Raw genomic sequence first — 23,684 nt, forward strand, 5'->3', positions numbered from 1 at the left:
AGGCAGCAATACTTTGAACAGTGTAGCATGGATCTTAAAGGTTCTTATTAATAAAAACAAACCTGAGGCCAGTTATTGGGGTAAATGCTGGAAGGTCAGAGAAGCAGAACAAGCCACAGCTATCTCACCTTGCTAGTTCCTCAGGTGATCCTGTTTCCTCAGGCTGGAAGCTTCTGAGTCCTCCTCCACATGAATCTCAGCTGAACTGTATTGCTCCAAAACCTGAATGCTTAACCAACCAAATGCTTAACTAACTACATGTTTTTCTCCTTAGTTCCTGGTCCTCATGCCTTATATACCTTTCTCTTTCTGCCCCCACTCCCTGGGGATAAAGGTTGGGTTTCTGGGATTAAAGGCATGGGTCACCATGCTTAGCTGTTTCTAAAGTGGCCTTGAACTCACAGATCCACCTGGCTCTGCCTCCCAAGTGCTGGGATTAAAGGCGTGCACCACCACCACCCAACTTCTGTTATGGCTTACTCTTCCCATTTTCTAGCCACCATTTTTGGCTGTGTTCTAGTGGCTGTCCTCTGACCCCAGATATGTTTATTTCGGGGAACACACACTATTTCAGGGAACACAATACCCACCACAAAACAGTACATCTTAGGAGGAAATCATCGTTATAATAATCCACAGGTAAAAATGTATAGTAGGATGGGGATATTTCAAGGAGATAATCACACTACATTAGGAGCAATGGGAATCTCCCGTGCCCATTCACTCCATGCCAGACACCAGAGAAAAATGACACCAGCAAACATACAAAGACACACAGTAGCAAGAGACATCCTGGGGCCGAGGCTCTTAGGGCCTGGCCTATTCGAGATTCACCCACCAGTGCCTTGCATGCTGGTGGGCCGATCCCCTGATGTCAATTGCGCCCTGCTGCTCCTCGGACATGACCACTGACAGAGAACCATGCTACAACCCATAGACCCAGAGAAGCTAACAAGGAGGGCTCAAGGGCGGGGGATGCTTGAATCTCACTATGAAGGAAAAAGAGAATGGACAGTACCAGTGGAAGCAGGGAGGGGCCTGGAACAGGGACAGGGAAGGGAACCCGAGGGATCAGGTGTGGGGGTGGGGGATGGAGGGAGAGAACACTGGGAGGGATAACTGAAATCTGGGGGTTTCTCTGGAATGAACTAGAAACCTAGAGCAATGGAAAGTACCAGGAACCTATGAGGATGAACCTAGCTAGGACTCCTAGCAATTGGGGATATGGAGGCTGAACAGGCCATCTCCTGTAACCAGTCAAGACTTCCAGTGGAGGGACTGGGACATTAACGTAGCCACAAACTCCTCGACCTACAATTTGTCCTGCCTACAAGATGTTCTGGGGTGAAGCTGGCACAGAAATTGTCAGAGTGACCAACTAATGAGTGGCATAGCTGGAGACCCATGCCCTGAGAGGGAGCTCACCCCTGAGGGCCCAGACCCAGAGGTAGGTACCCCAGAGACCTAGGATAGAAGCAAACATGACTGTCCAAATTTAAAAAAAAAATAGTCAATGAAATGATTCCTAATGATACCCTGCTTCACCCAGCAACTGATGGAAACAGATGCAGAGACCCACAGCCAAACATTAGGAAGAACTTGGGGAAGCCTGTGGAAGAGGGGAAGCATTGTAGAAGCCAGTGATGTCAAGGGCACCACAAGAAAACCCACAGAACCAACTGACCTTGGCTCATAGGGGCTCATAGAGACTGAACCTACAACCAGGGAGCCTGCATGGAACTAAGCTAAGTCCTCTGCTTACATATATGTACAATTGTGTAACATGGTCTTTTTTTTTTTTTTGTAGATTTGTTTATTTATTATGTGTACATTCATGCTTGCAGTCCAGAAGAGGGCACCAGATCTCATTACAGATGGTTGTGAGCCACCATGTGGTTGCTGGGGATTGAACTCAGGACCTCTGGAAGAACAGCCAGTGCTCTTAACTGCTGCGACATCTCTCCAGCCCCAACATGGTCTTTTTGTGAGGCTTCTAATAGTAAAAGCAGGGGCTGTCTCTGACTGTGTTGCTAGCTTTTGGTACCTATTCATCCTACTAGATCGCCTTATCCAGCCTTAATAGGAGATGAGGTATCTAGACTCACTGTAACCTGAAAGACCATGGCTGGTTGATATTCATGGGAGGCCTGCCATTTTCTGAAGACAAACCATGGAGGAGGAGTGGATAGGGGGCAGGGGAGGAACTAGGAAGAGGGGAAGGAGGGGAAACTTTGAAAAAGCAATTAAGTAAATAAATAAATAGGTACAGAGGTTAAAAAAAAGAAAGAAAAAAGTGCACATTCATGGTTGAAGAGACTGAATCACAGAAACCCAACTTAGCATAATTTTGGAATGTGGCTGCTAACTCATGCTTTCCTTGAATAAAAGTGACCAGGACCCAACTAAACAAGCAATTCAAGCTTTACCAGCAGCAGCCACTGATTGCTCACGTCATTTTCCAAGTCCTACTCACCTGGAAGAAGTGAGTTCCTGGAAAGGTGTACCCTTGCCTGCCTTCCTCAGCGAAGGTATAGTCTTTGCAGTAGGCAAGGGAGAGGCTTCTAAGAGCCTAACTGGACTTTCCAGATTACCAGGATGAGGAAATCCCTCTGTCACCAGAGAGGGAGTGCTCACATCCTTGACTTAATAGGATATCATATGTTCCAAGGGTTGGTGACCACAGGCATATTGCTTTTCATGTTTCCTTTTCTAAAATATGAGTTTTTATTGTAGTTACCTGTAGTGGTATTTGCTCTGCCCATGACCTTGGGCTATAGGGCCCAAAGGAGGTGGTGCTTCTTGCCATTGTATGTGACCTTTTGAAGATTTGCTCCCGGTCTGATTAGAGGATGATTTCAGCTGTCTGCTCGGTTCTGTATTCATGAGTGTATTTCCTCAATTTATATCCTAATAAATTTCCCAGTACTCCTTAAGAAGGCTCCCATAGATTTCTCACTTTATCTGGAGCCCAACGTCTAGTCACATTCTCCACTTCACACTAGGCACACTGGAAGTGGTGAAACTTCTGAGGTATAACTTCATCTGTAAAGATAAGTCCATTCACTGGAGTTTAATTGAGAGAACTACTTACATCCAGTTCCTTAAAACTTTACATTCCCTTTCAGTGTCTGAAATCAACCAGGACTGCCAGTGCCTGTGGGACAGAACACACTGAGATCTGCCTGAGTCTAGTGTGGCATTTATCCTACTCTAGAGACTGTATCTCCATTGCCGGCATCCTGTGCTGGTGCCATGCCATGGTGATGACCCCTTCAACAACTTTCTTGCGGGTGAGCATGGCTACTTCTACCTCCTACCCAGGGCTTCTCAAACCACCATAGCACTTCAACTCATAGGCTTTTCTAATTGTTGTTTTTTAAAATTCACACACACACACACACACACACACACACACACACACACACACACACACGCACTCGCTCGCACTCATAATCATTGACAGATAACATCCTGGGGTCCAGGCAAAAGGAGATGGACTTTACTGATTCAGGAGGATGTTTCTCCCGGCTGCTTCTAGTTTGTTACAGAGGTTAATCATTCAGATTTTATTTTCCTTGTTTTCTCTCACTGGTAGTCATGTGTTTTGTCTCTGATTGACATGTCAGGCTCAGTTTTGAGCCATGGTGGATGAGGCATGGGCATTTCTTATGTGAATGAAATGCATTTCTTTACCCATAAGCCCTTGCACTGGCTTCATAATTTGCAATGGCAACATCTGGTGTAAAATGAGAATGTGACATCTGTCTAAAAGAAAAAAAAAGTGTTACTAAAAGTATTGAAATTAACATTTCTTCTTTAGTTCTCTATTTAGGATTATGTATTTATAGAGACAAAGTGCCACTCTGAAGTCCTGACCTGAAACTGATTAAGCAGCTGGCGACTGGTCAACTTGAGGTGATCCTCCTGCCTCAGCCTCCCAAGTGTTGTGATTACAGGTGTGAGCAACTTGGATTAATTATTTTCTTGGCTCCAGAATCTGGTTATATAAGCCAGGCTGACCTCCATCTCACTGTCACCCTTCCTGAGTGCTGGGATTGAAGGTTGTGTCTCCATACCTAGCTCTACCATGGGGTTTTGAAAGCACATTTAAGGTTGCTCCCCTAAAGGCATGTGGACACTCATGGGAGAACGAAGGCCTCACAATGACCTGCTACTGCTCTAGGTACCACCCGCTGCCGGGTTCTTCTTCCTATCCTGACATTGATGGACCACGAGGAAGAACCAAACTATCGACCCTGGAAATAGTCCTTTGAAGCCAGTGTCCTGAGGCCCAAAGGATGATGTGCCTCATGAACAATTACATCATATATGTGTCTATGTGCCTCATGAAGAATGACATCACACCACACACACACATGCACACACACACACACACACACACACACACACACACACACATAGCATTGAAGAAATGCTATTAAGAACTGTACACTCAGGGTTCTCCAGAGAGACAGAACCAGAGCATTGATGGAACCAGATTTTGTCAAGCGTCTAATGGTCAGAGCAAGATGGACTGCAGTCCCAAAGTCCGCAGCTTTGTATTGGTTTTCTACTTAGAAACTGATAGCTCCCTGTGTGTCCAGGATCGGCAGACTCCCTGCTGTAGAACAATGTCTACTGCTGTGGGTTTTCCAGCTACTTCTCATCACATCTGTCCCACACAGGAGAAAAGCAACGTTCCCATTCACAGCTGAGTAACAGGAACCAAAAGAGGTCCAGTCATTTTACATTTCAGATATGTCTGACTTGAAAGTTCAGGCTCTCGATGACTGTGAGGTATTGCCCAATGTGTCTTGTTCAATGTAACCTCAGGACCTAGTACAGCACCTGGCATGTGGTAAGTAATTTAATTTATTTTTGTGTGAATGAATGAATAGATATATAGAGTTTAATAGACGCCAAGAGAGTGTGTGAAGTCAATTTAGTGAATAAATCATAGGCTAAGACAGGGTTATTAGAGGATGTATCCATAACCAAACAGGTTTTAGGTATGACTCAGCTGTTTTAGAGAAGCTGTCTTAAGTTATAGAATTAACTCATTATGTAACTTGGGGCTTATATGTTCTCTTGCTTCTTTTACTACAAGCTGAGAGTTTGGCCAGTATCAGAGGCCAGAAAACATTTTCTGTAAAGTACCAAACATTAGATATTTTAGATTTTTTAGTAAATATTTCAGGTTCTGATGCAACTACTTTACACTATCATTATAGGAGACTAAAGGCTATAAATAATTTATAAATGACTATGTTCCAATAATCTTAGACACACACACACACACACACACACACACACACACACACACACACACACACACACACACACACCCTGCTGAAAGCTGGAGAGATGGCTCAGCAAAGACCTAGGTTTAATTCCCAGCATTCACAGTGGCTCACAGCTGAAACTGGAGTCTGAAACTCCAGTCCCAGGGGATCTGCTGCCCTCTCCAGGCATCCTTGGGTACTAGGCACACAAGCGTACATGCCGACAAAATACACATACATATTAAAATAAATGAATCTAAAAAAAAAAAAAAAAAAAAAAAAAAAGAAGAGCCCTGCTGGATTTGGCTCAGGATTTGTAGTTGTAGGTCCTTGGTTATCCTAGATAACTTCAGAGGCTCCTTTTAACCTTATTGTTATATTATTTAAAGATTTAGAATCCATTATGTTGAAAATAGGAATTGGCATGCACCACTATCCTGTTTGAGTTATCCATAAAAAAACATTTCTGATTGATTACAGGGTTCTTCCTGATGGAAAGAAATGGTTTCAAATAGTCACACAATCGATCATTAGTCATACACAGAAAGATCTAGCTGGTGAATTCTCATTTTGACTCTTCAAGAAACAAATACTTTGAACATTCTGGAAACTCTCTTGGCACTGAGGAAGATAGGAGGAAATAGAGAATGGAAGTACAGGGACTGTGTACTTTCCATTTTCCTCTTACAGTCTTGCTAGTTTTCTAGTTAGGAGTTAACACATATTTCCGACTGTAATTACTCGGTGCATGTTAATTTTCTCTCCCTTTCTTTGGCACCAAACTTTAAACCACTGAATAATTTCTGCATAAAAGGATCTGCTAACAGTTGGCTCCTGGATTAGAGAATACTTTGAGGAGTTTGTCACTTAATGCTTAGCTTTTTCATGTCTGTTTGAATTTCTATAAACTTTCTTGAAAGAATGAATGGGAAAATTCCAAAGACCATAAAATCTCAACAGTATGGCTACCTAAGTAAGACCTGAACAATGAAATCACCAGTTGACATGCCATTGTGGAAGGAAAGACATCATCCCCGCCCCCATGGTGAGATAGAGGCAATTAATGAGAGAGGAAGTCCTCCCCATGGATAAGCCCCTCAATTGGTTATCCAATATAGAATGGTCACCCCTAAAAACATATACACGATGTAGCATGAATCTTAAAATGTCTTATTAATAAAATCAAACCTGAGGCCAGTTATTGGGGTGAATGCTAGAAGATCAGAGAAGCAGAACAAGCCACAGCTTCCTCACCTCACCAGTTCCTCAGCTGACCCTCTTTTCTCAGACTGGAAGCTTCTGAGTCCTCATCCAGAATGAATCTCAGCTGAACTGTGCTGCTTGAAGCCTAAAAGAACAACCCTAAATGGACTCAGAAGGTTGTATTATTAATGTATCTGTTCATATACACACAGAACAGTAGTAATTAACGAAAAAGAGACCAATACTAGGTGGTAGTGCAGGCACACACCTTTAATGCCAACATTTGAGAGGCAAAATTTGGGGCCAGCTTGGTCTACAGAGAGAGTTCTAAGACAGCCAGGGAAACATAGAGAAACCTTGTCTTGAACCCCCCCCCCCCCCCCACACACACACATACACAAAGGAAAAACAAAAAGAGGCCAAGGATTTGAGAGGCAGTTGGGGATGGGGGAGATATTGGAGGGAATAGAAGGGGGAGGTAAATTATATAAATACAGTAAACATATCCCAAGTTAAAAGAAGGTCCCATGATGCTGAGCCAAGACTTAATCAAACTTTGCAGGTAGAGAAGTTTGAGTTGAATTCTAGAGAGAATGGTATCTCTACTAATAATTAGAAGCAATTTGCACACACTGGGTATCACATTCAATGGACTGAACATACCACAGCCATAGTTTTTGCTGACATCTGATGCCCACAGAGGATTTAGGGGTAGGAAGAATTCCTTTAACAACTCAAATGACATCACAGCTCAATGTTGATTACAGTGACGAATAAGAGACTTTGTCTCTTTACTCCAATCTACTTCAATGATCTCTTATATTAAGGGATACAATTCATTCATTATTTTAAGGGTGATTTCAAACTCTTAATCTTAGGACCAGTGCCAAGTCATTTCATGCCTAGGAAACTGATTTCCAAAGAGATTTGCTGAAGGCAAGGCCCTTCTGTATACATTCCATTTGTTTAGGGATTATTTCCACGTTTCAGTCATGGAATAGGCACTGGGCAAACAGCAGTGCACATACTTTGGCAGAAGTAACCGTCAGTTGGTTGAGCCACGTGTCACCTGTATTTTGAGAGGAAATTTGCATTGAGCAATAGGCTGTAGTTTCAAAATCCCAGAAAGTCCCGGAACATGAGAAATGGAGGTGCATGTCACAGTCTCAGCTGAGAGCCCACATACTTACTATGTTTCAGCTCAGGTCCTGGTAACCTTTTTGTGACTGACCCTTCCTGCTGTTCTCTACCAGTAAGTGAACAGGCTCTCAGATTTCACAATGCTCAGGGCTCAGGTGGTCACCTGGAATATCCCTCTAGGGACAACTTCCAAACCAACTCCTTTCATTTAAAACTGTCTAGTAGTTACTATGCTGGCTTCATGGTCCTGCCTGAAACAGAAAATCTGTCATCTACCTCTGTAGTATCAAGACTTCTATTCTCTGGCTAAAGCTTCCTGACTATGCAGTAGCAGCTGGGAGGGGCCAAATGCACTCCACAGGAACCACACCTACTGGTGAAGATATAAATAGTGTTGCTTGGGACTGGTCATCAGAGCCACTCTGCCTTCATCATGAAGTCCAGCAGCTTCTTCCCTTTCATGGTGCTCCTTGCACTGGGGATCCTGGCATCCTGGCCTGTGGAAGGAGTTAAAAAAGGTGAGTTGGAGTTACTTTGGTCCAACACTGCCTAGAGTGTGGGAAGTGGGGGCTCCTGGTGGTTTTGGGTGTGCTTCCTTCTCTAGGCTGTTCCTCAGCTTACTCTGGACGTCCTGGAAGCATCCATGTCTTGCTGGGGTCTGAGGATCCTATGAGGCTTCCAGGCATGCAGATATGCCTCCTTTACGGCTCAGCCACCCTGTGGACTCAGGTCTCACCCTATCTCTGTTCCTGTTCTTTCTGTTTCTGCCTCTGACTTTAGTGATAAACTTGTCACATGTTTGTTCCCTTGATATTTATCTTTCTTGGTCTCCATTATTCCTACTCTCCTCTTCTATCTCTGTGCAATCTAGTTTAGGCCTGAGGTGGAAGAACTTGACTGGGGACTCTGTGCCTTTTGTCCTCAGTCTGTGATTATTCCTGGTTACATGTCTTGCATGACCAAGCCTGTTAGTTTTTGTTTGTTTGTTTTTTCCCCTGGGGTCAGTCAGGTCATTCTCTTTGAAGTTGTGGGCTACTGGGATGAGGCTCTATACTCTGGAAAGTGGTCCTTGGTCTAGGAATTATGACAGGAATATTCCATGCTCTACTAAAATCTTGACATTCTTTTTAGATTCTATCAAAATTGGAGCCTGTCCTTCTGTAAGGCCTGCCAAATGTCTTAGGCCTGGGAAACCCCAGTGTGATTCTGACTGGCAATGCCCAGGAACTCAGAGATGCTGCCAAGGTCCTTGTGGTATCATATGCACTAATCCTCTTCCCATCCACAGACCAGGTGAGCTAGCAGAGGAACCTGGAGGAGAGGAATAAACCTCAAGACCTAGCACTGAAAAGGGATGGGATTGAGGGAAGTGGTCCTCCTAGGCATCCTTGTCTCTCAGAGCTGTTGAATCCAACATGTCAGCCAGTCAAGGCATCATGCTGCCATCGGCAGGAAGAGTCACTTGTCTGAAGTAGCCACTCTGTAACGGTTTTGCAATAATTGTCTGGGCATCCAGACAGCTTGATGGAAGCCACAAACCCTTTCAGTACTAGACAACTGGCCACCTGCATTGACTGGAGGCCAGACGTTAGAGAGGAGCCAGGGGCTGTTTCAGGGGACATATGTGGGAGGAGGTGACTGAGGTGAGGAGTGAATGGGGATGCTCTTCCTTGCTTGGGCTGGAGAGGGTGGTCTAAAGAAGCAGCACTATGGTGCCTAAAGCTTAAGACATGTGACCTGTGGTTCTTCTGTCCCCAGTGAGGAGGAAGTCTGGGAAGTGCCCAACAATTCCAGGACAATGTTTGATGTTGAATCCTCCCAATAAGTGTGATAGGGATGGCGAGTGTGAGGGCAAATATAAGTGCTGTCCGGGCATGTGTGGGAGAATCTGCCTTCCTCCACAGTAAGGTAAGGAGTGGGCTGGGGTGGATAGAACTCATCTCTCCAGTCTTTCAGCTTCAAGGCTCATGGGCAGGGAGTCTCTAATCAAGAGCCTTTGTCTTGGGTGTCCTTTAAGGGAACCATCCCCTATTTCTTAGGGCAAAGACATAGGATTGCCAGTGACTTTGACTCTCCTGCAGCCTGTCTGGGTAAAGGCCATGGGTGAATGACTTTCTGAGTCTCTCTCTGTGCAGAATGGAAACCCTGAAGTTGAAAATGTTTTGGAAAGAACTATATGCATTATTTGTTATCCAAATTATTTACTTCATGGTGTCTAGGGTCAAAGCACCAAGGATAGATACAATGAAAGGGATATCTGGTTCAGTGCTCTGAGTTTTGAATTTTACAATTCTCTCATTTGTAATTTTTACATTTTACAATTCTCTATAATTACAACTCTCTCAGCTGGCTTCCCTATGGGCGACCATATGGAAATGATTTGATCAGTTCCCACGTTGAAGGTCTTATCTTCTCTTGTAGCCTGATTCCTGACATTTGGAGACAGCTCTGGGGTTGTGCTCTATATGGTCCGGAAACTCCTTCTCTGCCCCTGGCTCCCCGACTCCCAGGCTTGGAACCTGTCAAGAGGACTTGCTTCTGCCACCACCTCTCCTTTTGGCACATGCTCAGCATTCAGGAGGCTTTAGAGAAATATCGTTGGAGAGCAAATAAATAAACACCTGTATTTCCCTCAGCTCACTCTGCCTCTGTGATTTACTGAGGGGATGGGTGTGGCAAGAATCAGTAAGGGAAGGCTTGGGGGTGAGGCTTCTTTCTACATTCATGGAGCAGAAGGATGAGGGTTCCAGGTTTGGGCAGTCTTGAATTTTCACTATGAATCTAACAGTACTGACTCTGTGACATTTGGAAAAGTGACTTTACCTCCTAAATATCATGTTTTTAATCTTCGAAGTGGCAACATAAACCACTTACTTGCAATGTACAGGGCATCAGAGGGTGCAGAGGGGTGCGAAGTGTGTGTAATATGCAGAGGATGCAGAGGGGTGCAAAGTGTGCGTAATTAGTATCAGAACTTGACTAGAGTACATTCACACATCACGGCAACTTGTCTCCTCTTGTTAAAGATAATACTGTGGTATATGTGTGTGCACCTGTGTGCAGGTGTGCTCTCCTGTGTGTGCCTCTGGAGGACAGAGCAGGACAATCAGGTGTGTTCCTCTGTCACTTTCTGCTGATCACCTGGAGTCAGAGTCTCTTTATTGAACCAAAGCTTGTCGATCAGGCTAGGCTGACCAGGCAAGTAGTGCTCAGGATCTGCCTGTCTCTGTTTTCCACCTGCTAGCATTATACCTATGTGCACCCATGCCCAACCTTTTATGTGGGTTCTGGGGATCCAAACTGAACTCCTCATGCCTGTGCAGTGGACACTTTAGTCACTGACACATCTCTCCAGTACCCTCTCTGCATTTTTATAGTTCACCTAAACATGGACTGTAGAAGAAAGTTAGTTATGACAGTGTTAGCTCTGAGGATACTTGTGATGATCTTCAAAGTTAGAATCCACTGGAGTTTTAAGATGCTTCAAGCAGTTTGTTGTGAGTGTGACTACTTTGTTATGATTAAGACCAGAAACAAACAGACATAGAAATGCACCTGAGACTATGTTTAAAAAACCCATATTATGCTGTATTTCCAGTAGATGTTTCACTGAGGTGGGAAACAGCAAGGCTAACAGTGTTTTCCAGCAATGCACCTGATGTCTAAAGCAATGCAGGATGGTACATCAATGGAGCATGTTAAGATAGGGAAGAAAGATGCAAAGTGGTCATGTTTATATTTCTATTTTAACATTTGTGTGTGTGTGTGTGTGTGTGTGTGTGTGTGTGTGTGTGTGAGAGAGAGAGAGAGAGAGAGAGAGAGAGAGAGAGAGAGAGAAAGTCTAATGTAGCTGGCCCCCAAATTCTGATGCTCTATGCCTCTACCTCCTAAGTGCTGGGATTGTGAGTGTGTGCATTTCACCATGCCTATCTTAAATATTATTATTTTATATGGAAATTTGTAATGCTCAGTAAAATTAGTAAGCTAAGATTCATCAAAGTTTCTGGGCATATGGCCTATATAGCATTCTAGAGCATTTTAATCATCAAGCAGAAAAAACAGACATAAGCAAACAAAGAAACAAACAGTGCAAAAAAGTCCCTAGCCAATGAAATACTGACAATGTTTACTGAATTGAACAGTAATCTCCAACAGGTATTTGATTTTTATTTCTTTTCCTATAATTAACTCCTTGATTTGTATCCGCTGTTTTGAAATTGACGAATTATAATTATGTATATCTATGGATTACAACATATTTCTAGTTTTTATTTGCCATGTTACAATTGTGCATATTGATAGAGAATGATGTGATGTTTTAACATCTGTACAGTGTATGCAATAATCAAATTAAACTAGTAAGCATATCCATTGTCAGAGTTCTCTAGAATATCAGAAATTATAAAATAAAATATTATCCTGAGTGTGGTAACCTGGACCCAGAAAGATAAATATGGTATGTATTTGCTTATATATGTATATTAGCCATTGAATAAAAGATAACCAACCATAGAGGTTAGGTATAGAGGAATGTACTGGGGAGGGGGAACACAAGAATCTCCCTGGGATGGGGAAATAGAATAAATTTTTGGGTGGACTGGGGGTAGGTGGGATCACACATGAGATGATTAGGTGGGAAGCAGTAGAGATAGGGTTCAGGGAGGGAATATGGGGAGAGAAAGGTAGAATTGAGGGACATTTAAGGGATGGTATGGAAATCTGCAGTGGAAATACCTTCAAATATATGAAGGCTATCCTAATGAGGTCTCCTAATAATGGGGGCAATGAAGTCCCAACTGGCCATCTCTTGTCACCAAATGAGGCTTTTAGTACCAGGACTGGGTTGCATTCAGTTGAGTTGTTGTCCAAATTCATTGGCCTAGGAAATCCTCAAACAACCCAGGCTGTTGTAAGACAATGGGTTGTTCTTCACAGACTGACAGCAGGGCCCAGTTCCTGAAGACAACACCCACACAACTCACTGAACATGGAGAAGGCAAGCTGGTGCCTTCATGGAACCTGCCTTTACCCCTATGTGCTAGTGCCTTTGGTAAAGGAAAGTACTCTGCAGGTTACCAAAAGAGAAATGTAAACACCAACCTGGCCACAAAATCTTTGCTCTACAATCTGTTCTGCCTGTAAGATATACTAGGGCAATGGTGGCACAAATCTTATGGGAGAAACCAACAAATGTCTGATTTAAGATCTACCTCACAAGATGCAAACCATACCTGATACTGCTTGGGTGATCACGAACCAGAGACTAGATAGCCCAGAGCCCTAGGGTAAAACCAAACACTACTGGTCTAAACATACAAGTATCAATAAAGTGACTCCTGGTGATATTCTGCTATACTCATAGAACAGTGCTTTATCCAGTCATCATTAGAAAAGCTTTCTCCTGCAGCAGACAGGAACAGACACTGAGAGCCCACAGCCAGACATTACAAGGAGAGAGAATCCTGGAACACACAGCTCTAAATGAGATATCTCTATTACATTATTCATCTCAGAGCTCAGGGAACTTCAAGGAAGAGGAGGTGGAAACTGTGTAAGAGCCAGAGGGGATGGAGGACACCAGGTGAACAAGTCCCTCTTAATCAACTAAGCAAGGCACATATGAGCTCACAGGTCCAACAGCAAGCACAGGACCTACACAAGTCTGCACCAGGTCCTCAGTGGATACACTACGCTTTCAGCTTAGTATTTATATGGGACTCCTGAGTGTGTAAACAAGTGGGTCCCTGAATCTCTTGCCTGCCACTGGAGCTTTTTCCTTCTGTTGCTTTGCCTTGTCCAGCCTCATTGTGATGGTTTTTGTTTTATCTTATTGTATCTTATTTTGTAATGTTGGGTTTTACCTTTTAGAAGCTGTTCTTTCTAATGAGAGAGAGAGAAGGATTGGAAACTATAATCAAGATAAACTGCATGAGAAAAGAATTCATTTTCAATAAATTATATATATATATATATATTTCAGTAAATTCAATAAATTTCAATAAATTGTATATATATGAGATTTATTATATTGGCATATGCAGTGTTGTCTGGATAGTTCAGCAATGGCTTTCTGTCTTTCCACTGGGGAGGCAGAGAACCCAGTAGATCAGTACATGAAATTGGATGCCTCAGTAGACCCAGTCTGCCCCTGAATGCCTGGAGGACTTCTGGGGTTCACTGGTCTGTACTCCGCATTGGAAGGCTGAAGGATCGTGGCTTTGCTGTTGGTGCAGGATGACAAGCAGCTGTGGCTGTGGCAGCAGCTGTGGCTGTGGCAGCCCCAGGGTAAACACACTCACTAGCAAGAAGAAAGACAAACATCAAACGCAACAGCTTTCCCATGTTTGGAAACATGAAAGCAGAAGAGCTTTCTCTACAGCCTTTGGACACTTTGTATCTGGGTCACAGCCCAGATTCAGAAACTGATGCCCGCTGGGGAAGGATCTTCCTCCCAGGTTAGTTTGTCCCCCCCCCAAACCAAACCAAACCATCCTCATGCACCTGCTCAGAGGTGTGTCTCTTAGCTGATTCCGGGTCCAACTGACAACCAAGATTAACCATTACACAGGCTGTAGACTACACCTCCAGACACTTTCCTTCTGGTTCACAGAAACTGTTCATGTTTTGACCAAAATGGCTGTAGTAATATACATCTTTGCTAGTGCTATGCACAAGGATTCTGCATTTTCTACATCCTTACCAATGCTTCATTCATCCTTTAGGTAGTAGTCATTCCAATGGATGTGCGTTGGTACTGGTATTTTACTTTGCATTTCCATAATCATTAGTGCTAGTGGGTATTTTCTTCGTAGACCTGTTGACCATTCATATATCATTCTTAGAGAAATACATGATCATTAATTAAATACATGGCTTGTATTTAATTTTTATTAAGGGAGGGGAGCTGAAGCATGAGTCTGTTTAGTCTTATCAAATAAAACACAAGAGTCAGATATCAGGGTGAAAGCTGAAAGATCAGAGAATCAGAGCAGCAGCCACCAGAAAATTCTTATCTTTCCAGATTCTCAGACTGAAAGAGGGGCCCAGGATCCTGTCTCCACCTCCCAAGTGCTGGGATTAAAGACATGAGCCATCTCCGCCTAGTCTCTCTGGCTAACTAGTGGCTAGCTTCACCCTCTAATCTCCAGGCAAGCTTTATTTGTCAGAACACAAATAATCACATAACATTTTCCCCTTTGTCCAAATAAAAAGGGAAGGTTTTAACTAACATAGAAAAACTGGGGTAGGGATTTGGCTCAGTGGTAGAGCACTTGCCTAGCAAGCACAAGGCCCTAGGTTCGGTCCTCAGCTCTGGAAAAAAAAAAGAAAAACTATATACAATAAGTACAATAAGTATATACAAATATATACTGGCAATAATTACATTGACAATATTTAGTCCACAGCATCTGACAAAATCAGAGTAAGTGCTCCACTATCCATCCTTTCGTGGTGAGTCCCTAACTTACATCACCACATTTCTATCCCCCCTTTATTTTTACAATGATATCCTTGAATCTAATCTCCTTTGTTCAGCATTTTTCTTGACCATTACCAATAGCAACTTGTACCCAACTGTGGTGGGATGTTCTGTATGTTACGTGTTGGTGTGTTGCTCTGATTGGGTAATAAATAAAACACTGATTGGCCAGTAGTCAGGCAGGAAGTATAGGCAGGACAAAGAGAAGAGGGAGAGAGACCTGCCAGCTGCCACCAGGACAAGAAGATTGTAAGGTAGTGGTAAGCCACAAGCCATGTGGCAAAGTATAGATTAATAGAAATGGGCTAAATATAAGAGTAAGAGCTAGACAATGGTAGGCCTGAGCTAATGGCCAAGAAGTTTAAATAATATAAGTGTTTGTGTGTTTATTTTATAAGTGGGTTGTCAGACTGACAGGGCTTGGTGGGGGTGTGGGTGTGGGGGTGGGAGGTGGGGAGTGGGGGGGGCTGGAGAGAATGATAATAAATATCCCTGACCCACCTTTTGAGAATGTGGGCATAGTTCTCTAAACTACTTCCTGTTGATTAGGGATACTGACAATCTTTGGGGACAGAAAATTCAGGATTATGGGCAAGTCCTGACTAGAGTATTCTGTGAGGCTGGATCATCTCAGCCAGCAGCCTTGAAGCTCTTCTGGATGTAGAACTCAGAGGAATCTGAAGTAGAGGTGCTCTGAAATGTGGGATCAAGTGGGCCGTTCGCTCCCATCAGTGATTTTTCAGGGGCTCTTCCTTGATCAAACCTGAACTTTCTTAACCAAAAATAAATCTAGAGTTTCTCATTTCCTGTGGAAATGAAACAGAACCCCTTTCCCAAAGTAACATATCTTTGACTTAAATTTTGAAGTCAAGATATTATAAAAATATAAAGGTTGGTTTAATTAAGTAGCTTTCACAATCAAATGTCTCTCAGCAGTTATCATTTGCCCTTTAACAGTCAAAAAAATCCAAAGACAACACAATGAAACATAGAATCCAGACTCTCTGTGTATTTTCTATCTTTATGTGGTTTATATTTTTATTACTCTATTATTTTTTAAGGACTTTACTATTATTTTTAAATCATTTTTAAAATCTATGACTGTTTCTATCCTTTCTCTTTTCTATCCCAAGCCTACACACATTTTTCAAACATACTGTAAACCATTTAGAAGGTTTTCTTTGTGTGAATCTGTCTTTATTGCCTATCTCTACTTTTTCTGACCATTTGAGCCTTTAAACTGCTAAGCAGCATGGATAAATTCTGCCTCTACTCTGGTGACTGGCTCTCCCTTACCATAAACTAGTAATTGTTGACCTTTTAAAATTTATTATTTATAAGGGCAAACTGTTATTTAGATGTATAGTAATGCATAAATCATTAAAGAAATCAGATAATTTGTATATACGCCTATTATTTTTAGATAAAGCAGATCTGGCAAAATTTGTCAGAGTCAGGGCTGGGGAGCTCTAAGGGTTAGCATTATAAGAAGCACTATGGTTAACATAGCCATGAGTCCACAAAGAGAAAGGGGCATTGTAACCCCCCCCCCCCCAATACATACATGTATGCACAAATATGTGAGTCAGGTGGTCAGCCGTGGATTCCAGACAAACCAGGAATCATGATGAGTCCCATTTTGTAGGTTGGGTGCATATGGCTTCAGGGATGACCACTCTGGATTGGACAAACACCAAGAGAGCTCATCCCTTGGAGAGGCTAATTCTCCTTTCTCAGCAGACAATAGTTGCTTGTCTTTAGGGGTGGGAACCGCAATGTTCCTCCTTCTACTTTAACATGTCTGTTGGTATTGCTGTTATTCTGGTCTTAGCTGCAGCCATTTCTAGGAGACACTGTTTCACTGCAGACTTCCTGGGGTTCTGGCTCTTGGAATTTCTGCACTCTTTCTTCTGGAATGTTCCCTGAGCTATGGATGAAGGGATGTATGTACTGGGGCTTGAATCCCCATGGTCTGTGGATCTCTGCTTTGCATCTAGTTGTGGTTTTCTGTGACGGTCTTCATTTTCTATAAAGAAAAGCTCCTGTGATGAGTAATGGTAGCCACACTTGAGTGGATCGGTATTGGTTCAGGCCCCCAAGACCAAGTTCTCAGCACAAAGGAGATTTACCCAGAGACAGGGAATAAGAGACAAAGACAGGAGATAGAGGATGAGGGAGAAAGGGAGGGGAACAAGGGAGAGAGGTAAGGGATATTTGTCCCAGAGGGTCAAAGGACTGCCTCTGGATAGAGGGGAGACAGCCAAACTTATGGCAGTTGTAAAGGTAAAGGGGGAAAACCCATGTGAGGATGAGGTGTTTAATTTTTTAAATTTCAGCTTTTTATTGATTCTTTTTGGACTTCATATCATGCACCCCATCACTCATCTCTCCATCCTTTTGTATCTTCCCTCTGCCCTTGCAACCTTCTACCAAGAAATAAAGTAAAAATTTAAAAGTCTTGTGGAAGCTGCTGTATGTCACAGTGAGTCACACAGTGTTCCCTTTAGTCCATACATCTCTACTTGAAAATGTTCATTGCAAAGAGTCACTGGTCTAGTTCGAGGTCTCTGGCATCTGCTACACTGTTAATACCGGATTCTCTCTGGGGCTCCTCTTGGATATCCTGTTGCTGCCCTGTGTTGTGAAGATCCTGCAGCTTTGGATCTGCAGGACTGACCCCTTCACATGCTCCAGCAGTTCGTAGATGGGATGGTGGATGGGGTGAGGCAACTCATAGCCCTGGATCTGGCCCTGGGTAGTAGCTGAGTTGGTCAGCCCACCAGCTCTCCTGCATCCCCAACACTAGGGCAAGTTCTCCAGCACTGCCTTGGCAAACTCACTCAATGCTGCAGGCAGCAAGGGGTGGGGCCAGTTCTCCTGCTCTCAAGCCCTCAGGGCTGGCTCACCCACACCCACACCACCAGGGCCAGCTCTAATGTGTTGCCCAGGTGAGGTGCAGGATCTGTTCTCCCCAGTGCTTCAGCCAGTGAGTGGCAGGGCCAGTTTTCCCATTCTCATAAAACCTGGGGCCAGCTCTCCCACCTGCTGCAGGTGGTGAGGAATGAGGAAAGGGGCATCTTTCCCTTGTCCATGCCACCACAGGATAGACAAGTAGCAGGGCCAACTCTCCCACTGTCATGTCCTCAGGGCCAGTTTACATGAGCACCCCCCCCCAAACCCTAACCCCCACCAATAGGTCAGCCCTCCTGTGTTGCCTGGGCAAGGTACATGCAGTGCCCACTTTTTTGAGTGTTGCAGCTGGCCAGGGGCAGTCAGTGGTATCTTTCCCTAGTGCCACAACTACTGAGAGGCTGGGCCAACTCTGTGCAAATGGTGTCAACATGGTCCCCAGCAGCAGTCCAGACCAGGGACATCCACATAGCTTTTAGTGGTAACATGGGCTATAGACATCAGCACAGACCCCTGCTGCTGCCTGGCATTGGACTCCAACATGGCCCTCAGTGGCAGCATGGGATGGGACTTCACTATGGGCATCGGTGGCTTCACAGGATGCTCACATTAGGCTGTTTCTCTCCACCCTCCTGTTTCCAGATTCTCCCATCTTCATAGTGCTCAAGCTGTTCCTATTCTCTCTGTCTCCTGTCTGTCCACCCCATACTTGCACATCCTATTGATTCATGCTGCAGGCAGGCCATGCATTGGGCAGGGTCTTTGGGTATTTTTTTCCTGCTCACTCTGTGTGGTGGTGGGTGGAGCCTCTGGGTATCTTCAAGTGTCTGTCCAACCCAAAGCTTCCAAAGGAAATAAGTCTCTGGTCAAGGTTAGACACAGCACGGTAAACTGTAGTTCAACAGAGTTGTCCAGTCTCCTATTTGATCTGCCACCAAAGCCATCTAGAGAGATTAGCATCTAGGCCAATGATGAGAAGTAAACACAGCAGGGCATGTCCAGTCAGCTGTGGGTCTCTGTTCTGCAGGCACTGCTGCTCTTCTTCCGGGGCTAGGATGCAGCTCTGGGAGTCACAGCAACTCATAGAGTGGCTGATTTTCTCAAAGGAAGAAGGAATAGGCCCATTAGCACTTGTTTGTTACTGGTTCTATTGATGCCCAGTAGACTTCACCTTTTCCCAAGGAGCCAGAACAGCAACTGCCTTTGTGTCTCCTGTCCACCTCACTTCAAAGCACACTAACTGTTCATCTTCCATTTCTCCACCATCTATTTGCTCACTTCTTTCTCTCCTATCACTCCATCATCTACTTACTCATTTCCCACTCTACCCCATGGGGCACATGGCTGCAGTGCTTCCCAGCATCCATGATCTGTTTCTTGATGATGCCAGACATGGTGCCTGACAGATGTGAGTGCTTTTCCTCACAGCCTCCTTTCTTTGAGGAGGTCCTCTCTGGGTCCCACTTCACCAGGCTAGAGGAGAAGTACTGGACTGCTCACTCTTTGGAAAGATCAAGGCTGCAGCTGTCACAGCCTCACCGACAGCTCAGGCCACTGCAGCCAGAGGTATTTTATTTTGATTGGGCACATTAGTTAGGGTTGCTAAAGTGGGCTTTGATTTCTAAGATTTAATACTTTGATAGCTGGACCTTGATAGTCAGCCTCAGGGGGAGGAAGTGGTCAAATAAGGGAATAGATATTGGTGGCTAGTTTTAGGAATGAAATTTAACATTTTTTGGCAGGGCAGAGGGAAGGGCCAGGCTGTCCAGAGCCATTTTGGCCGTGCTTGGGCTGGCTAGAGTCCCTTCAACACTTATCTGTGGGTAGAGGAAAATTTAGAGAAATTACGCTAGTCTAGCAAAGTGGTGGAAGTCAATCTTTTTTCTAAGTCTGTAACTTCATTAGTGCCAGGAAACTGGCTAGGTTTCTAATCCCAGACATGATTTCCCTCCTGTTCAGTGGACCTTACACTCAGTTAGACAGCTGTTGGCTGCCTCTGCCACTGGGTGCCACTGATTGCACTTTTAGAGCTATCTTGTCATGCTTGTCATTTTCGTGGTACAGATGTTGCCTCTAAAGACTGCTTAATTGCTCCTGCCCTTGGCAGCATGCACAAGGTTTTCTGGAACCATGGAAGCCAGGCTTTGGGAAAGGGGCTTTTGTAGTAAGTCCATGATAGAAATATACAGGCCAGCACACTAATTAAGCTGATTAATATTATAAACTTGTCAATAGTGGCACACACTTTTAATCCTAGCACTGGGTAGGCAGAGGAGGGTGGATCTCTGAGTTTGAGCCCAGCATGCTCTACAGAACAAGTTCTAGGACAACAAGGGCTACACAGAGAAACCCTGTCCCAAAAGAAAAAAATTTAAAAAAAAAAAGATTATAGGAGTCTTTTAATTTTGGCTGGTGACCAAGAGCGGGCTCATGTCTTAAAGTCCCTTGGAGCTGAAGCTTATGAGTACAGAATTTTAAAAGGCAAAACCCATAACTACATCAGTGTTAGATGAGGGTCAGTGTAACCTTGCAACATTTGTTTATGGAGAACATAGTTGTTGCAGATACAACATGACAATGAATTTTGACTTATACCTTTATATTAGTCAGCATTCTCTAGAGTCACAGAACTTACTGAATGAATCTCTCTTTCTTTCTATCTCTCTCTCTCATACATATATACAATGGGAATTGTCTTAGTTAGGGCTTCTTATTGCTGTGAAGAGAAACCATGACCATGGCAACTCTTACAAAGAAAACATTTAATTGAGGTGATGCTTACCGTTTCAGAGTTTCAGTCCATTATCATCATGATGGGGATCATGGAAGCGTGTAGGCAGACATCTTGACCAAAAAGCAGCAGGAAGTTGACTGAGCAAAGTTTGTAGCTGGAGTTTTCCTGCCTGGCCCACAGTCAGGACAAATCTCTCTCACCCGCCAGTCCCACATCCACTTAGACCCAACCAAGTAAACACACAAAGATTCATCTTGCTTACAAACTGTATGGCCATGGCAGGCTTCTTGGTAACTGTTCTTATATCAACCCATTTCTATTAATCTATAAGTTGCCACATAGCTCGCAGCTTACCAGTATCTTAACATCTTTTCATGGCAGCAGCTGGCAACGTCTCTCTGCCTCAGCCTTCCACTTCCCAGAATTCTCCTCTCTCCTTGTCCCGCCTATACTTCCTGCCTGGCTACTGGCCAATCAGTGTTTTATTTATTAACCAATCAGAGCAACACATTTAACATACAGAACATCCTATAGTAGAAGTTTGAGAAAAAGACCTCAAAGCCCACCTCCACAGTGACACACTTCCTCCAACCAGGTCACACCTCCTAATAGTGCCACTCCCTTTGGGAGTCATTTCTTTCAAACCACCACAACCTTCTTCAGTTGTTTAAGTTCATATAGACATTAATTAAATAGGTTAGTACATCTGGAGCATGATCAGGGGCGCAGAAACCTCAAATGAGTTGTGGCAGCTGTGGTTGTCGTAGGGTAGAGGGCTGAGAGCTGTCCAAGACAACACTAAACAGTCAGGATAAGATGGAGTTACCCTTAACTACTTCACTTCAGGTCAGACCCAGTTCCAGTTGTCTGAGCTGTGTATCTTAAGTGTGTGGTATTCTCAACCACTGAGAGGCAACCAAGAGCTGCGTCAATAATAGACATAATTTTGAGAGACACTTGGACTACCCTACCAGCCTGTCAAAAGGAGGTTTCTTGTGTCCAGTACGAGGCTTTATTAGTCCATGGTTCTTGTCAACCCAAGTGGCTTAACTTTTCCTCTTAATGTACATGCATGCATGCACATGTGTGTGTGCATGTACACACACACATACACACCATCATCACCACCACCACCACCACTTTGTATAATTTCAGGTAAATACAAAACAACATGATTCCTTGGGGCTTTATCAAATAACTTCAGCATTATTTATTCCTCCTTTTTTGACATATTATTGACATGTTACTGACATCCTTCTACAGTTGGAACCCTGCCCCATTATTCCATTTCTCACTTCATATCACCTGAATCCTTCTGTTACCCTACATGCCACTGTGATGCACCATGATGATAATGGACTAAACCTCTTAAAATGTAAGTGACATTTTAGGATGCCCCCATCCCCTGAACCTATGGTTCCTTTATACTTCCTGATTTCTATGGTCACTCTACATTGTATACTTACATCTGAGGATTCAAAGTTAGGAACTGCAGATGAGAGAGAGAGCACTCAGCATCTGTCCTTCTGGGTTATCTCACTCAGTATCATCTTTTGTTTACTTAAAATTTTCATGGTTTTTCTCTTTTTAAAAAAAATGCTGAGTTGCTGGGTGGTGGTTGTGCATGCCTTTAATCCCAGCACTTGGGAGTAAGAGCCAGTCGGATCTCTGTGAATTTGAGGCTGGCCTGGGCTACCAAGTGAGTTCCAGGAAAGGTGCAAAGCTACACAGAGAAACCCTGTCCTGAAAAACCAAAAAAAAAAAAAAAATGCTGAGTAGTATTCCATTGTGTATGTGTACCACATTATCATTACCCATTCATTTCCTGAAGGAGGTTTAGGTTGTGTCTTAGGATTTCCATTGCTGTGAAGAGACACCATAACCACAGCAACTCTTATAAAACGATAAACATTTAATTGGGGTGGCCTACATTTTAAGAGGTTTAGTCCATTATCATTATGGTGCATCACGGTGGCATGCAGGCAGATGTGGTGCTGGGGAAGGAGCTAAGAATCTTCAAATCTTCAGCTCCTTTCAGCTTTGTTAACTGAAGTACACTTCTCTCATTTAGGCTGGTTCTACTCCCTGTTAGCAGCTTTCCTTGGTAGGTATCTCATGACTCTGGTATCTCTAATATCTTGGGGTCAACAAGGCAATCCAGGCTTCTTCTTCATAGCTTCTTCATTCAATGACCTCTCTAGGTCTCCATTCAGAGACATCCCTAACACATGCCTACCCTCAATGCCTTCCCTAAGTCTTGGAGGCAAATTCCACAGCCCCTTTCTTCTGTCCTTAGCTCCAGAACCATGTGGCTGAAGCTGCCAATTTCTGCTTTCTGGGGCTGGAACATGACTGTCTTGTTTAATTACATCTTCACCAACTTTCTGTTTTTGATGGTTATTTTACTGCCTAAGCTTTTCTGTCCTGAAACTAGATCTATAGACCAGGTTGGCCTCAAACTCAGAGTTTCTTCTGCAGGTTGGAAACTTAGCTGGGAGTGATCCTTCCCTGAGGTCACCACTCCCTTTATTCCCTTTCTTAACCTGTTTATCTCCTTGACCACAGAACTTAGCTCCATTCCACTTCATGGTACTTCTTTTCCCTTCAAATTGTACCTTTTGTATTTTTCCTTTCTCAGCTTGCTCCTTTATATTATAAATCTTTATAAGCATGTACATTAGTAGCCACATGAGAGTCTATACTAGGCTGTTTTGAGATTTCCTCTGCTACTGGAATTAATTCAAACCTCTTCACTTTAGCGTAAGGCAGACTCTGGGCAAGGATAAAATATCACAAGAACAATCTCTAGGTCACATACTAAAATTCTTCTCCTCTGAAACGTTTTGAGCCAGCCCCCACAGTTCAAATAACTCTTAACACCACTGTTTTCTATACTCCTACTAGTATGGCCCATTAAGCAGAGCTTGAAACATTG

The 23,684-nt window shown here is 43.6% G+C and overlaps 1 protein-coding gene across 1 annotated transcript; it reads left to right on the top strand.

Moving 5' to 3' along the window:
• Positions 1-8,058: 8,058 nt before the first annotated feature.
• Slpi (secretory leukocyte peptidase inhibitor) lies at positions 8,059-9,532 on the top strand. Its single transcript, XM_036183365.1, has 3 exons — positions 8,059-8,143; positions 8,757-8,918; positions 9,384-9,532. Exons 1-3 carry the CDS (start codon positions 8,059-8,061, stop codon positions 9,530-9,532), a joined length of 396 nt encoding a protein of 131 aa, XP_036039258.1.
• The last annotated feature ends 14,152 nt before the right edge of the window (positions 9,533-23,684 follow it).

The sequence above is a fragment of the Onychomys torridus genome, chromosome 4 (genome assembly GCF_903995425.1).
Source record: "Onychomys torridus chromosome 4, mOncTor1.1, whole genome shotgun sequence".
NCBI classification, from domain to species: Eukaryota; Metazoa; Chordata; class Mammalia; order Rodentia; family Cricetidae; genus Onychomys; species Onychomys torridus.

Excerpts from the sequence above, each read along its gene's own strand:
- Slpi (XM_036183365.1), top strand. The coding sequence starts at position 8,059 with ATGAAGTCCAGCAGCTTCTTCCCTTTCATGGTGCTCCTTGCACTGGGG. Across the intron at positions 8,144-8,756 it reads TGTGGAAGGAGTTAAAAAAG|ATTCTATCAAAATTGGAGCC; the intron begins GTGAGTTGGAGT and ends CATTCTTTTTAG. Across the intron at positions 8,919-9,383 it reads TCTTCCCATCCACAGACCAG|TGAGGAGGAAGTCTGGGAAG; the intron begins GTGAGCTAGCAG and ends TTCTGTCCCCAG.